The 16,736-nt window shown below is 34.5% G+C and overlaps 1 protein-coding gene across 10 annotated transcripts; it reads left to right on the forward strand.

Annotated features, from left to right (window-relative positions):
- Window positions 1-848: 848 nt before the first annotated feature.
- On the forward strand, window positions 849-9,073 carry LOC114278766 (uncharacterized). Of its 10 annotated transcripts, none has more exons than XM_028220901.2 (9): window positions 948-1,200; window positions 1,423-2,803; window positions 4,134-4,252; window positions 5,554-5,571; window positions 5,647-6,180; window positions 6,297-6,609; window positions 7,581-7,755; window positions 8,400-8,499; window positions 8,700-9,073. In XM_028220901.2, exons 2-9 carry the CDS (start codon window positions 1,643-1,645, stop codon window positions 8,815-8,817), a joined length of 2,538 nt encoding a protein of 845 aa, XP_028076702.2. In that variant the 5' UTR covers window positions 948-1,200; window positions 1,423-1,642; the 3' UTR covers window positions 8,818-9,073. The 10 variants fall into 10 exon arrangements, with proteins under 10 accessions (XP_028076701.2, XP_028076700.2, XP_082739260.1 ...); XM_082883135.1 differs by having other exon boundaries at window positions 7,581-7,749; XM_028220900.2 differs by having other exon boundaries at window positions 849-1,200; window positions 5,554-6,180; window positions 7,581-7,749.
- Window positions 9,074-16,736: the final 7,663 nt, after the last annotated feature.

Genomic DNA, 16,736 nt, shown 5'->3' on the forward strand with positions numbered 1-16,736 from the left:
AAAAAACAAAAAAATAAAGACACATGATTGGTCCACATCATTTTGGGGGGTCCCAAGCATTTTTTGTAAATTACCAAAATGTCTCACGTGGGTGTGGAGTTCAGATTTTTGTAGACCCCACACTCATGTGAGACATTTAATCATTCATTTGGTAGAAAATTTGGAACCTATGGCATTTTTTACATATCTGTTAACAACAAATACAGTCATTTATTACATAATAACTATTCAAAAATATCAACAAAACAACCACCAACTGCATGATCGTCATCCAAATACATACTGAGAATTAATTTGATAAAAAAAAACAAAAAACAAAAAATTTGTTATTTTTATAAATTTTATCTTTAATGGGTAGAAAAAATTATTTTTAATGATAATTTTATCAAGATTAATTTTTAATAGGACTTGATGAGAATTAAGTCCGATTATTAGGACCTATTGGTAATTTACCCGTGATATATAATTTCTACGTTTTCATCTAAATAATCCAAAGAAAAAAGAATACGAAAAATGGTAAATTACAAACGTATCTTTTAAGATTTACTTAAATTACAGATTACCCTATATAGTTTTAAAAATTATATTATGCCTACTAAGATTTTAATTTTATAACAAATAAGTCTTTTAATTAACAAACCACCAAGTTAATTAAATATTTTTAATAATGTTAAAATTTTATTATAATTAATAATTCAAATAATTTTATTATTATATAAGTGAATAATTAAAAATTTTAATTTTTTAATTAATTTTATGAAATAGAAAATTCTGATAAAAAAATATTTATAATTTTTCAAATTACAAAAAAATAATTTATAACTTAAGCAAATTTGGAAAGTGCATTTGTAGTTTATCCCCCCAAAAAAGGGGCAGATCGGCGCTTCTCTCCCCTTCTCTCTGTCTGTCCTTTTACTGCCCAAAAAACCCGCGGTCTTTCGCTTCACAAAACAAAACAACAAAAACAATAAAAACGAGAAAAGCAAAACCAAATCAATATTTTCTTTTAGAAAACCAAAATAAATAAATAAAAGCTCTCTCTCTCTCTCTCTCTCTCTGATATTTATAAATTCTCACCATCCTTTCTTCTCTGTTTGGTCTTGAAGAAATCTCTGATATTGCTTTTCTATTCTCTCTCTCCGCGAAAGTTAGGGTTGTATTTCTCACACTTGGAACAAAGAATACACAGCTACAAGAAAGGTACGTGTTTCGGGTTCATCAATTTCAAATTTCTGTTTTTTCCCTAGAAAGATATTCTCAATCGATCCCTTCTTAAACTTTGGATTTTATTTGTGCATTTTCGATTTCAATTTCGATTTGATTCAATTCATCGCCAATTTTTTTTAATTTTTTTTTTGTGGGGATTGTTTATGATCCGTACAATTTGATTTTGACCTGAATTATATATGTAATTTTGATCAGGTGATATGTACCGAACAATCAATCTCAATCCCTTTAGGTTACTTTTGTTTTGCGATTTCTTGTGTTTTGATTTGAATTTAGGATTTTGTTCTGATTTTCTATGTATCGAATAGGTTTCTTAGTTAAAGGAAGATCTTTATTTATACGTTTAGAAATGGTGGGTTGTGTGTGTTGTAAACTGAGTGTGGTGATGGGTGGCTAGGGGGTTAGTGGGTTAAGAATGACAGATATTCAGCAACAATTGCAACAAAAGCCTGAGAGCGCCAGGGATGCCCGCACCGAATTTGAGCGGGGATTGGAGGAATTAATGCGAGGGCATTTGGATGATTGTATGTCATTTGCATCGTGTAGTTCTCCCCGTAATACTGAAGATGAGGATGATGAAGGTGATCAACTTGTTAGGAGAAGGAGGAGGTCAGATCTTGAGGGGGATGATCTGGCTGAGTCTTCTGCTGCCCGGAGGCGCCACTCACGGATTTTGAGTAGGTGGGCTGCCCGGCAGGCACAGGAGATGATTACAACGATTGAGAGGAGGAATAGAGAATCAGAGTTGATGGCACTCGCAGGTCTGCACACGGTTTCTACACTTGATTCATCATTCTTGAGAGAGTCTCAGTCTCCGACTTCAAGGCGGCAGGGCAATGTTGAGAGACTGAGCACCCAGGCATCATCTATTTTGCAAATGTGGCGGGAGTTGGAAGATGAGCACTTGTTGAATCATGCTCGGGAGACGGTGAGAGAAAGATTGAGGCAGAGGAGTGTTGAGTCGAATACAAACGCCTCAAGCATGAATATGTCTGAAAGCCAGGGGACTGAGAATCATGTTAGTTTGGAGGATGCAAGTGAGAGTGAGAACGACTTTGGAACTTGGTCCCATGATCAGATGGGAACGCAAAATGAACAAGGGGACCGTGACAGTTCTAGCCGTGAGCAATCTCCTGACCTGGGTGAAGTTGAGAGGGAGAGGGTGAGGCAAATTGCTCGGGGTTGGATGGAGAGTGGCATCACTGATGATTCATCCAATGTAACGCAGAGGAGCAATAGTCCAAGAGCAGAGTGGCTTGGTGAAACTGAGCGTGAAAGGGTTAGGATTGTGAGGGAATGGGTTCAAATGACTAGTCAACAGAGGGCAGCTCGTGGTGGTCGAGGAGATGAACAAGTTGCTGGACTTGGTTCTCAAGTTGCCCATGTTCGTGAAGGTCTGGTTGTTGATCATGATGAAGGCCAGCCAGAGAATGTTCGCAGGGACATGCTGAGGTTGCGGGGAAGGCAAGCTCTGATCGACTTGCTTGTGAGGGTTGAGAGGGAAAGACAGAGGGAACTTGAGGGCCTGTTGGAGCATCGGGCTGTCTCTGAATTTGCTCATCGCAACCGCATTCAGGTCAGTTTCTTTTCAGTGATTTTTTTGGTTCATTATGTGGTTTTCTGTTGACTTTCTATGTGTCCCCCCTTGCATAAAAACTGGATGGGTTGACTGGAAATGGTATACAAAAATGCATTGCATTTGTTTGATAGAATCTGAAATCATTGTAGAATGTTCTGATGTTCTTACATATCTTTTGCGACTCTATAGTTTATACATGCAGTAGTTATTGGTTATGAGAAGTTGATTTAAGTTTTAGTTTTATTATTTTTATGGGAATTAGATCAAGTTCATGTCTGCAAGATGGGCCAAATCCAGTAATTATTTGATAAATACACAACGGATGTGAAATGCAGGATAGAGAGCAGTTGTTGTTTTTTCGGATTACGGACTACTCAGGGTGTAGTGTATTCTCGTTGAATATTTATGGTTAATTTCTTTATTTTTTCTTTTTTGAAGGTTTTTTTTGGGTCAATTTTTGTCCTATTTCTTTTCTGTGTTTTTTGCTTTTTGTTTTGCTGTTTGAGAAATTTAGTTGTTTTTAATAGATAAAACCAAATGTTGAAAAATGTTCTGTAGGGTCACCATTGGTTGTTTTAATCTTGGGCATTGCATTTTACAGCTTAGATTGGATATGGGAAAGGATGGCTTCTTGCCTACGATTGAAAGTCCTATACAACAAGATGATTGCCGTGTACCATTCTATTAGATTGTACTTCCCTAGGCACACAATTTTAACTTGGGACTATTATTTACTTGTTTCAGTTGGTTTTATCTGATCCATTCTCACTGCAGTTCTACCGTTTTAATTTTAGGTATTGAATCTAAAATCAGTGCAGTTTTACATCTTCATTGCATACATTTTTCTTTTTATAAGTAATGATAATATATTAAAAGAAGCACCAACTGGTACAAGTGCAACCCATATACAAAAGAACCTAAATAAACTATTACACATTTGGTAAATAAATATTATCAAGGTTTCAAAGATCTTGTCTACCGTAAATATTTTGATATTAGCTCATGAAACAAAAATATTGTTGTATTGCATTGGATAGGTTTTGATTATTTGTAATTTGTTTTGATTTGTTTTTTAAATCTGTAGTGCTTCATGTACGGTTTCTCTAAAACAAGAAATCAAAACGCAATAACATATGGATAATTACATTTTACTTGTTACTAGCAACTAAAGTATTTGTTTTGAGATAACCTACATCTTAGGTTCACATTTCTCACAGAATAAGGCACTGAATTATTTATTAACTGATTTTGAGCTCTTAAGTAGTTTCTTTGTGAATATGTTTGGTTCTGAGCTTGCATTTTATTATTGCTGTGCAAATTTTTCCAGTCATTACTCAGAGGCAGATTCTTGCGAAATGAAAGGCCTGTTGAGGATGAGAGACCACCTTCAGTGGCTGCAGGTGAATTGGTTCAGTTAAGACAACGGCATACTGTTTCTGGCTTAAGGTATGCAACTTTACTTTTTTTTATTAATTTTTTTTTTTTTTTAATTTTTTATGTACAAGGTGATTGATTTTAATTATTAATCTCAATGTTGGTTGGAACCTAAGAAGCACGGACACTTCTAAGACGGTGACGTATTCGTGTCGTGTCGTGTCCGTGTCGGACACCGACACTCTTTGGACACTCTTAGGACACGTGTCCGATACTCTTCAAAACGTATCCTAATTTTTAAATTTTTTTAAACAGCCGAACACTCTTTGGATACTTGGAAGACACATGTCAATCACATAAACACACGTGTCTATCGATTGGATACATGTGAAACTAATTATAAGTTTAAACAAAATAACTTAAGATACAATAATAAAACAAAAATCATATAAATTTATAAGAATTAGTGTCATATTGCATTTTTTATTATCTTTGAATGATATATTAATATATATAACATATAATAAATATATAAAATTAAATATTTCACGCGTGTCCCCTATGTGTCGTGTCCATCATTTTTTGAAAATTAACGTGTCAGCGTGTCCGTGTCGTATCCGTGTCGTGTCACGTGTCCGTGTCCATGCTTCTTAGGTTGGAACTCCTTTGGTGTTGTTTATTTATTTATTTAAAAATTATTTTTGATTGACCTTTCAGTTTTTCTGTGATCCGGCTCTATAATGGGATTTTTATCCATCTGATGGTCTGAGGGAATGAAATGAAAAAGTTGCCTTAATAGTTTCATGCTTTTAGTATGATGAGGGGAACATTTTGTTAGGTCTCTATTGTAAGAAGATAAGTTTCTTCTTCTAGTTTGCAAGAAGTATTTAAAACAAGTGTTGCCTCCATTGATAAAGAAAATTTTATGTGATCCAACATTTGAATGAGATGAGCAGTACTAACCTAGAATGCAATGACTTGTAAAAAACTGTTAGCCCATGGAATGGATTCTTAATTGATTTAAGCATATGACTGGGATTTTAGGTCTCTCTATGTACATGCACTTACGGGGGCATGCACGTTCTCACACGTTCCTGCACTTAACATACTCATTTATCTGCCATGGAGCAATTATGTGCTATGTCGTGGTTTAGTTGTCTGTTTCTGTGGACTAGATAAGTAATTTTAGCATTTTATACTTTGTAGTGACAATTTGATCGGATCATTTGGCAATTCTATGGTTTTCTGAGGCTGTAATGTTGGAGACTGTATTCTTCCAGTCAAGTCCATAGTTCTTTTGTTTCTCTAGAGCAACTTTGTGGGTTTCTTAATCATGGCTGTAAATTGACATAATGAGCAATTATTTCGAGCAGGGAAGGGTTCCGCTTCAGGTTAGAAAATATAGTTCGTGGTCAAGTAGGCAGCAATTCTGATACCTCATCTAACAATAATACCACTGATTCCAGAAATGATCAGATCCATACAAACACCCCACAGGAGGTCCAGCATGAAATCGATGAGCAGTCACAATCTAGGAGTCAGGAAAGTGACATCCAGCGGTTGTTGGATCCTACAGGAAATTCTGAAAGCAACTTGGCTGGTCAGAGCATTAATTGGCAAGAATCTGTTAATCAAGGAGGGGATTGGCAGGAACAAGGTCCTGGAGATGAGAGAGGAAACTGGCAGCAATCTGCGTATGATCAGTTTAATGAATGGAGAGACAGCACTACAGGAGATATGGATGGAAATTGGCAGGAAAATCCAGTTAATGATTGGCCTCAAGAAACTTCAGGAAATGAAGGTGTAGAAGAAGATCATCCACAAGAAACCCATGAGGTTTGGCATGAAAATGGTATGAGGGAAGCCGTGGAAAATTGGTCAGAAGCACCTTCTGACCCACCGAGAATGCGTCGTTTCATCCCAGTTAGACGAGTCAATAGATTCCACCCACCTGATGATGATAATGTGTATAGTATGGAACTCAGGGAACTCTTAAGCAGGTAGTTGTACGTCTTAAAGTGCTTCCATATTTTTTATTATTTTTTAATATTTTGAGCCATCTAGGCTTTTATTTTTTCACCTTTCTTCATAATTGGGATTTTTTTGTTCCATGTAGGAGAAGTGTCTCTAATCTTCTTCGTAGTGGTTTCCGTGAGAGTCTGGACCAATTAATACAGTCATATGTGGAAAGGCAAACACGTGCTCCTATTGACTGGGATCTTCACAGGAACTTGCCTACTCCGACTCCTGCTTCACCAGAGCAGGATCAGGAGCAACAAAGGGATGAGCAGAATGGGGATCAGAGTGATGCTATGGGCAGACCTTCACTGGTGCTACCATCTCCTCCTGTGCCCCCTCCACAGCCTCTTTGGCATCAGGACTTACATCACACTAGTTGGTCTCGACATAGCATGCATCGTTCAGAACTTGTGAGTCATCTTTTATTTTGGTGCTAAAACATTGAATTAGTAAATACAACTCCCCTCTCAGTCAGTTGCAGCTTCCTTGTATGATATTTTATAGTGGAAAAGTGCATATTTGGATGTTCCATGAGAACTAATTATTTCCTTTGTGTTTTATGCATCATATATGGGTACAAATTCATCTGATATTTTATTCATGGTTATATCATTGATAATACAAATTCATCTTGTGTAATGGTCCCACAAAGAGGATCCTTAACCACAACTGGTTGCACTGGGTTGGTTTTGAACTTGTGGGAAGTTATATGGGAAATGCCACTACAATTAGTTAGGGTCAATTCCTACTTTAATAGACAAATCTTCTATTCATATTTAAAATATGTAATTTGTTGCTTTGAAAGGAGCTTCTAGAACAATGTGAAATATGCACTTGATTTGGTGGCTTTAGGCGTATAACCACTTGGATTTGTATCATGAGCACCTTTGTAATTTTAATATTGACTAACATACAGTGCCATTCTGTGACAAATTGCTTGGTGAAGTTGGACTGTTGAGAATACCAATTCCTTCGTTTCAAATGATATTAGAGTTTGCTGGACTTTTACTGGAATTTTTCATATTCAAGTCACGAAATTTTTCATATTCAAGTCACGGAAAGCAGTCTCTCCACACAAAAGTGGGGGTAAAGCTGGCATACCTACTACCTCTACCAGACCTTTATTTTTATTTTTATTTTTATTTTTATTTCAAAAGCATAGTTATCTTGTCTTTAGTTTTTTTTATTTATGTTTATTTTTTATATGGCCAATGATTTCCAAAGATTTTTTATTATTGATCTTTTTGTTTTTTGTTTTTTTTGTTTTTTGTTTTTCTAATTTTAAAATCTGAGGAAATCCATACATACCTATCTCTAGTATTCTATATGTGTCTGCATTTTATGGTTTAAAGCTAAATGCGTTGATGCTGATTTGGAGCAGGAGTGGGAGATGATTAATGATCTAAGAGCAGACATGGCAAGGCTTCAACAAGGCATGAACCACATGCAGAGGATGTTAGAGGCCTGCATGGACATGCAACTGGAGTTGCAACGCTCGGTAAGACAGGAGGTCTCTGCTGCTCTAAATCGGTCAGCTGGTGGTGGACAAGGTTCGTGTACGTTCCCAATTTTAATGTTTCTTTCACTTCCTCTGCAGAACAATGAGAATCTTGATTTCTAAATTCTGGTTTCACTTTTGAAAAACTTAAATTCATTTTTAACCAAAAAAAATTGGGAGATTTGGTCAAAAGTCCCTCATAATAAAACTTTAATGCATTAAGGACAAGCACAAAAAGTTTTTCTTGAAAGGTCCAACATATACTACTATTACCAAAATATTAAATTTTAAAATAATATAACTTTTATCTAGATGTTTTTAATAAAATTAATATTTTTAGAATCTTCTTATCAAGATCTATTAAATAAGATTTATGTTGACTATGAAATTCTTAAAAAAAAAAAAAATTACCGTCGAAATTGATATAAACAGTAACATGTTACTTTGGTTCACAATAATATGTTATTCTGGCAATATTGTCCAAGAAAAAAAAAAGGATATTTTACTTTGTATTTTGCTCAATTATGCGCCTCCTTAGGGGGGGTTTATGAAGCAAAATAAATTGGGCTGTCCTTTTTACCAAACAAGGGTTCAATTGAGGGGTTTTGGCTAAATATTTCAAAAAAATTTAATGGCAGCAATTGCTTTTGTTTCTCCCTTAATTTATCCCAGATATTGTGTTGAAAATGCAATGCATTGCAGGGGTGGCAGAGACATCGGAGGATGGATCCAAATGGGGTCATGTTAGGAAGGGAACTTGCTGTGTTTGTTGTGATAGCCAAATTGACTCTCTTTTGTACAGGTACACCTTCTTGCTTGTGCTATTGTTGATATGCATGTATAGACAAGCTCCTAAACACATTCACAGATAGATAGATGACACGACTGACCACATACAACCGCATGCAAATGGAAAAGGAATTGAAATAACTTTTTATCAACAACAAACAAGTATATTGTGTCATTTTTGGTTAATTTTATGTTTGATTGTATATTGTGCAGATGTGGGCACATGTGCACTTGTTCGAAATGTGCCAATGAATTGGTTCGTGGAGGAGGGAAGTGTCCATTGTGCCGGGCTCCTATTGTTGAGGTTATCCGCGCTTACTCCATACTGTAAAAAATTTGAAAAGCTTAACGGAAAAGGAATAAACAAATGAAAAGAATGAATGAAAAAGATTTAGGGGAGTCATCACACCTGTCGCATATATCTTGACAGCTCTGCCTATTCATAATTATTGTTTGTAGTTTCTAGTTTGCCTCTGTTTTTCTGATTATATATGAAACGCTTTGCATTGTATAATTGGAATTACAATTGGCACCTTTTTGATTCTTCATTCATTCGTAAATAAAATTCTACTGGAAAATTCTTTATATATTATGCATTCTCACATCCTGCTCTGTGAAATCTCTCGAGTCAAATATTGTCAGGTAACGGGTTGGTTAAAATTTCTCAAAGAGGTTAATATCCCTTATTAGTATAGATTCAGCTTTAAATAAAATTAAATCTCTTAAATTACTGAAACATCAACAAAGTAGAATCAAAGTTAAAGGTCTGAGAGGGAGAACAATGTAACTTGTTTGTTGCTGCAAATTTTTGTACTTTCAATTTATTTTCAGCGAGATTACTCAATGGATATAATTGCTCTCCTAATGCTATGTTTGGATCTGACTTGCACAAAAAAAGTAAATAAAAAAAAAATTATAAAAAAAAAAAAGCAGTGGCAGCAGCTATAGGCCTTGGATTGATCAAGGCAAGGAAGATGAAAGAATAAATATAGTTTGTCTCATTTCATTTTCTTCTTATCTTTTGATTGTTCTCTTTTCCCTCCATAGACGAGCTGTAAGAATGGGAAACCAGTTTTCATGACACACGGGAAAGTGGCTCTTTAACTGTGTTCTTTTGTCAATGAAAACCATACAAATAAATTACTATAATTCCATTTATGGATATCGACAAGTGATGCATATTGAATGCAGCAGCAGAGTGTGATAATGCCATCTTTGGCATCGAATTATTCCTCAATTTTCTTGACTTCCTGAAATTGTTGTAATTTATCAGTCTTCACAGATGGCTCTGATTGATCTTTGCTTCATACGATAATGTTAGCCTCTTCCTTATACTGTCAATTTAGAAACTAACTTCACTGTATTTTTGTTCTATTATTAAGTCGAGAACCTCTGAAAGCTTTAGTTAAGATGATTTAAGTTTTAATTCGAGCTTATTACTAGTTCCGTTGAGTTTTTCTTCAATAGATCTGACATCTTCCGAGTTTTTCTTCAATAGATCTGACATCTTCCGACAATCACGGTAGCTTTTTATGGTTATACACCAAGGTTCAAGGTTTTCTTTGGAAGTTGCAAGCTCTCAGTCATAGTATCTTTGTTTTCAAAGTCCATCTGGATTGTCACAAGCTTTTTTTGAGACAATTTGTAATTTCATTGCACTTGCTGAAGAGAAGCTTTAAGCCTACCTTTTTATCTTGCATGTAAAGTATGCATTTCAGTTCCATCTTCTAAAGATGTTCCTTTCTCTCATCATGAGTTACAGGAAGCTGACCAATGAGGTCTGCTACCTCTTGTTCAAGGTTTCCAACTTCAGCAACTCAAAAAGCTCCCCCTAGTGATGTAGGACAAGCGGTCGAAGAGCTTCTCAAACAACTTTGAATGTCTATAAAATCTCCGAGGAGGTCGGGAAAGAGAGGCTAAGTAGCTAAGCTTCTTGTTTATGAATAAGTGTCTCTTAGCTATGTTTTTATTCTATTAAAATGATATCTAGTCCTGCTTGATGTTCCATTGCATCATCTAAAATAAGGTTCTCCGTATATTCTCTGTTTTGGTGATGGAGAGCATCAAATTTTGAATTCAGGACTTCCTCTTTTGAGGTAACTTTCTCCAGTATTCCAATTTTTATTTTTTATTTTTTTGCTTCTTTTAGGGTCTGTTTGTTTGAGCGTAAAATTGATTTGCAGATTTGATTTTTGTAAGTTAATTTGCGATCTATGCTCTCACCACTTACAAGAAAATACGACATACTCAACCCGGGCCTTGCAGTATTTGAAATTGTTTAGAGGTTGGCTGCCAAACATAAGAAAAAAAGATTAACGCTTCGTTAGTTTGAGCGGAAAATATTTTCTAATGGAAAATATTATTTACTGAAAAATATTTTTTTATATTTGGTGGTGGTGGGATGAAGGTGGTGGCATTGTAATCAGGCGGCGGCAACGGTGATGGTGGTGGTAGTTGTGGTGGTGGAGGTGATAGTGGTCCTAGTAGTGTGGTGATATCAGTAAAATTTTAGTCTGGAAAACATTTTTCATCTATTAAAAGTAGAAAACATTTTCTATCTAAACAAATTTTTCATTTGATCATGAAAAACGATTCTATTAACTTTTATTTTTTATTGTTCTAAGCGCCATAACATTTTTCAAGTAAAAAAGTTTTACATGAAAGTACATCTCGAACTCTTGAAACTACCTTTCTATCCCGGTTTGCTCCTCCGGCGTCGGAAGTAGAATTACCAAACAAAAGGGGATGGGGATAGACAGGAAGCGAAGACGGTCATACAAAGGCCAAACAACAAGAAGCACTCAACTACTAGTGTACTCTTTTAGTTCTCTTTTTTCTTTTTTTTTTCTCTCCATTAGTTGCGATGTGTACATGCCTTTACTTATGAGGTGAGTTGACTATGCTTGTGATAGTCTGTTGTAAGATATCTAGTTTTGAGATTTTCGACAAAAAAAAGGCCTATCCAGGTTGGGTTCGTTATCATTCATGACTTGTATTTTAGTCGGTCTGGAATGCCTTTGTAGTGAAATGAATGAGCAAGAGTTGTTTAAGAAAAACATGGAACATCGCTCTCCGTGGCAGCATGGAGGGAAACAGATATTGATTCAGTCGGAGGTAGACTGCACTAATGAAATTCTTTTTTACGTAAAACAAACGTAGCAGCATTCCCTCTTCCTTCTATTACTCTAAAGTCTTTTTTTTTTTTTAATTTTTTTATTTAATCCTAATATTGCTATTTAAAATCTTGCCATTATTTATTATTTATTTGTAATGTACATAAGTTTATTACTCGATCAATTATTATTATTATTATTATTATTATTACAAATACATCACTCGAGATTCTTTAAAAGGAAATTTGGTCAAAATTCAATCCTAGTAAAACTTTTATACATTAAGGACAAACACAATGAATTTTTTTTTGAAAAGTCCAGCACACACTACTATTACCAAAATATCTTCAGTGAGTAATTTAATATTTTAAATTTTAAAATGATATAAATTTTGATTTAGATGCCGCTTTTTAATAAAATTAATATTTTTAAAATTCTCTCGTCAAGATCTATCAAATAATATCAATATTGGCTATGAAATTCTGTATAAAAAGAATTGTAAAATTTTTACTGTCGAAATTAACATCAATAATAAAATCTTACTTTGTTTCACAGCAAATTTCCTGTAATTTTAACTTTTAGGATAAATTACACTTTAACCTCCTGTGCTTTGCCCAAAAAACACAAAACTCCCTAATAATTTCATTTGTATCACTTAAACCCCTAGACTTAATACCAAACTGTAATTTTGAACGGACGTAACAAAAGTAATAAAAAGTCATAAATGACCCTATATATTTTACACTCAGTCATTTCATTTGTATTATTTTGTATCTCTCTCTCTCTCTCTCTCTCTCTCTCTCATATATATATATATATATATAAATTTTTTCTCTCTCACCATTACCACCATCATCACCACCACCTTTCAACACCAAATCCACCTCATTCACCCATTTTCACAACCAAGTTCCATCGCTACTACCATCAAGTTCCACGATCACCATCATCGCGAGCTCCACGTCACCGCTGGACTGTCACGACCACCATCGCCTAGCTCCGTCAAAACCAAGAACCACCCTTTACAAAGTGCTATGAAATAGCAGAAGATGGTGGATAATGAAAAAGAAAAATAGATTTGGAGATGTTTCTTTGGAATGTGTGAAGGTAGTTTTTGGATAACTTTTGACATGCCAAAACCACCCATTTTAGGAAGAAGTGAGAAAACGAGGTGGAGTAGGATGAAGTATAGAGCAAGGTGAAAAGATTGGTGAAAGAGCGGGATAAATTTGCTAAAAACCGAGAAAATTATGGAGTCCGAAAGATGAGCCAAAGAAATGTCGGAAACGGGAAAAAAAATCTTATTTTTGGTCACCTTTCAGAGCTCCGACAGAACGCGAAAAAAATGAAACGAGGCGTGTGTGGAGTGATATGAAAACTAGGCTGTGAGGTGAATCCAATGAAACAAAAATGAGGCAAAATAGAGTTACGACAAAAGAAATACAAGGGCTTGAAGTGGTGCGTTTGAAACTAAAAATCTTATCTTTTCGGGCTTGTTCGTGCATGTGGTTTGGAGAAGATAGAAATGGGTTTGGTTGGTATGAATCTCATCAATGCTATTTAAAAAATGTAATGTTTCCACATATTAATTGTTTGATTCCATGGGTTGGGTTTGTTACTAATTTGAATCATAAGGAGAAAAGTGTGTTTGGATAATTTTTAGAGAGAGAAAAATGGGTTTGATTCCATGATGGTGGTGATGTTGGTTGGTTGTGATTTTGCATAGAAGGCAATGGTGGTGAGATAAGAGGAGAAATAAAATGTGATGGTGCACTACAAGAAAATACAGATTTCGCGACTAAAATAAATTTTTTCGTCGCTGAAAGTAGTACAAATGGCGACTAAAATGGATTTAGTCGCCAAAATTGGTGACTTTTGCCGACTAAAAGAGTTTAGTCGCCGAATGCAAGGCTTTTAGCGACTAAAAGGCAGTTTAGTCGCCCAATGTGGGGGTTTTAGCGACTAAAGGTTGTTTAGTAGCCAAAAGTGACAGTTTTTGGCGACTAAAATAATTTAGTAGCTAAAAGTGATGGTTTTGGTGACTAAAAAATAGATTAGTCGCCGATTGTTGGTGTTTTGCCGACTAAAAACAGTTTAGTCGCTGAAAGTGAAGCTTTTTGGCTACAAAAAAAAATAGTAGCTAAAAACACTCCATTGTCGACTAAAATTCAGTTTAGTAGCCAAAAGGGGAATTTTTTGGCGACTAAAAACAGGTTTAGTCGCCAAAACTACTTATTTTTAGGCGAAACTTAATTTTTTTGTGACTAAATTATAATTAGTAGCCGAAAATGATAGAATTGGCGACTAAAAATTTAATTTAGTCGCCAAAAGTGGCCTAAATTTTTTTTAGTAAATAATTTATTTTTTACATAAAGTATTGAATTAAAAAAATTATATTTATATATATTATTTTGTATTAATAGCGGTTAATATACTATATAAATAATATATATTGCATATATGTTAATGTGATGATGTTGTGGCATAGTGGAGGGAGTGTTTGGCAAAAGGTTTGGAATGTGGTGGTGGGATGTCTCAGGTTCAAAACCTGCGAGCAACACAGGTTCAAATAGTCGCCAAATGTATAATTTAAAAAATATAAATGAGCTTTGGCGACGAAAATTTTAGTCGCTACAGAGTTTGTTTTTGGCGACTATAAGTGGGTTAGTCGCCCATACCTTCCGCGACAGGTTTCCAGCGACAAACATGGCGACTAAAAAATTTAGTCGGGAAAACCTAAAATCCGACTTTTGGCGACTAAAAAATCACTTTTGGCGACTAAAAATTTAGTCGCCAAATGTGTATTTTCTTGTAGTGGTGGTGGTTATGCATAGAATATGATGGTGGTGATGTTGGTTAATTGTGATTTTGCATGGAAGGTAATGGTAGTGAGAAGAGAGAAGAAATAAAAGGTGATAGTGGTGGTTTTGCATGGAATATGATGGTGATGATGTTGGTTGGTTATGATTTTGCATGAAAGGTAATGGTAGTGAGATGAGAGAAGAAATAAAAGGTGATGGGGGTGGTTTTGTATGGAAGGTGATGGTGTTTCATATTTATATAATAAATGAGAGAGAAAAGATTTTTTGGTCCAAGAGTGTAACCTGCTCTATTGCACTATACTTTTATGCTCGTGAAGCCCATGTTCTGTTAAACAAACGGATCCGTCAGAAATTACAGTTTGGTATTAAGTGTATGGGATAAAGTGTTACAAATGAAATTATAAGAAAATTCCATGCTCTTTAGGCAAACCACAGGGAGTTAAAATGCAGTTTACCCTAACTTTTAAATAATAAAATATTATCATCATCATTAAAGACCATAGTCACTATAATTATTAATAAATAATTATAAAAACATAACTTTAACATAGTAAAATGAAATAATAACTTGAACGGAGTAAAGTTTTACTGTTAATTTAAAACAAAGTATCAGCAAATAAATGACAGATTATATATTATTACAGCAAACCAGAGTAAAATTTTATTAGCACTTTTAAATAGAGTATCAGCAAAATAAAACACTTGACATATATTATCAGAGCAAATTAAAGTAAAATTATTATTATTTAATCCATCTCTCTACTATTACTTCTCCTCCTTAACACACAGAAAGTGGTTAAATATTGGAATGCCCAAAACCAGCAACATTTTTTTAACTAATAAATTATTTTAACATATCTTCTGATTTAAAATAAAGGGAGACTTATTTATAAATCCTTTTTTCAGACAGTTATGGTATGCTGAGTCCTGTGTAATTTCTTATAGAGTCTCAAGTCCTATTTAGATAGAAATGTATTCCACAAGATCCTACATAAACTTAACGTGACGTGACACTTACATAAACGTAACGTAACGTGACACCTACATAAACATAACGTAACGTGACACCTACATAAACGTAACGTAACGTGTCACGTTACGTTTCGCAAACTTAATGAGTTTTTATTTTTTTAAATTGAATGTGAAAATATTGCTGGTTTATGTTGGTGTCATGTTACGTTTCATATAAATATGATCTATGATAGCATTGAATGTTTTCATAGATCATAGGTGTCACGTTACGTTTATGTAGGTGTCACGTTACGTTTATGTAGGTGTCACGTTACGTTACGTTTATGTAGATATGATCTATGGTAACATTCAATTTCCTATAATTGAATGTTGCCATAAATCATAGGTGTCACGTTACGTTTATGTAGATGTGCTCTATGGTAACATGCAATATAGGAAATTACATGTTACCATAGATCATAGGTGTCACATTACGTTTATGTAGGTGTCACGTTACGTTACGTTTATATAGATATGATCTATGATAACATTCAATTTCTTATATATGGTTTTACTATTATTTATGATTTTAACAACTAATATTGGGGGTAAATGTGTCAACAAACTACTCACAGGACTTATGGGAACATAAGTTTTTTAGTAGGATCATATGTAGCATAAGTCTCCCTAATAGGACTTATAAATAATTTTCCCTAAAATAAATAACCTTGTTAATGTACGTCTTATGATCTTATCCTAAAGGGTTGTTTGCTTCATGGGATTAAGGTGTAGGATTAGATTCCATATCCAATAAATTTACTAATCCATCATTTGATTAGTTTAATGAAGGTCGAACTAATAGTTAAATACACATCATTTTTAGCTAAATAGTTCGGGATTATTTATTTAAAACTGACAGTTCATTGTATTATAATCCGCCCTTATTAAATCCGTCTAAACAACCGCTCTCTAAGGGTACATGTTACGAAACTTAAAATGATTATATAGATTTTTTAAAGGTACACTGGAAAAACAACAAAACAAACAAGACTAAGCTTTTCTCCTAGACAATCCTATCATATCATACCCCAAAAGGCTCCTAATTTCAATTGATGATTCATTCACCACCAAAATTTCCTCTAGTTGATCCGCTCCCACCTTGGCTAGTGCATCAACGCATAAGTTCCCTCTTTGTAGACATGTTGAATTGTGCACTCACATTCTCGCATCATGATCTTGGCATCCACCACTAAACATGCATTTTTATACATTTTTAATGCATGCATTTTTATGGACAAAGTACAAGTATTTTAAAAGAAAAATTACACTTCTGTGGGTGCTTTCAAAATAAATTTCAAATCAGT

The sequence above is a fragment of the Camellia sinensis genome, chromosome 8, assembly GCF_055761805.1.
Source record: "Camellia sinensis isolate YWXY chromosome 8, ASM5576180v1, whole genome shotgun sequence".
Classification (NCBI taxonomy): Eukaryota; Viridiplantae; Streptophyta; class Magnoliopsida; order Ericales; family Theaceae; genus Camellia; species Camellia sinensis.

Coding starts and splice junctions, on each gene's coding strand:
- LOC114278766 (XM_028220899.2), top strand. CDS start 1,643: ATGACAGATATTCAGCAACAATTGCAACAAAAGCCTGAGAGCGCCAGG. Junction 2,804..4,133: donor CTCATCGCAACCGCATTCAG/GTCAGTTTCTTT, acceptor AAATTTTTCCAG/TCATTACTCAGAGGCAGATT. Junction 4,253..5,553: donor CATACTGTTTCTGGCTTAAG/GTATGCAACTTT, acceptor TATTTCGAGCAG/GGAAGGGTTCCGCTTCAGGT.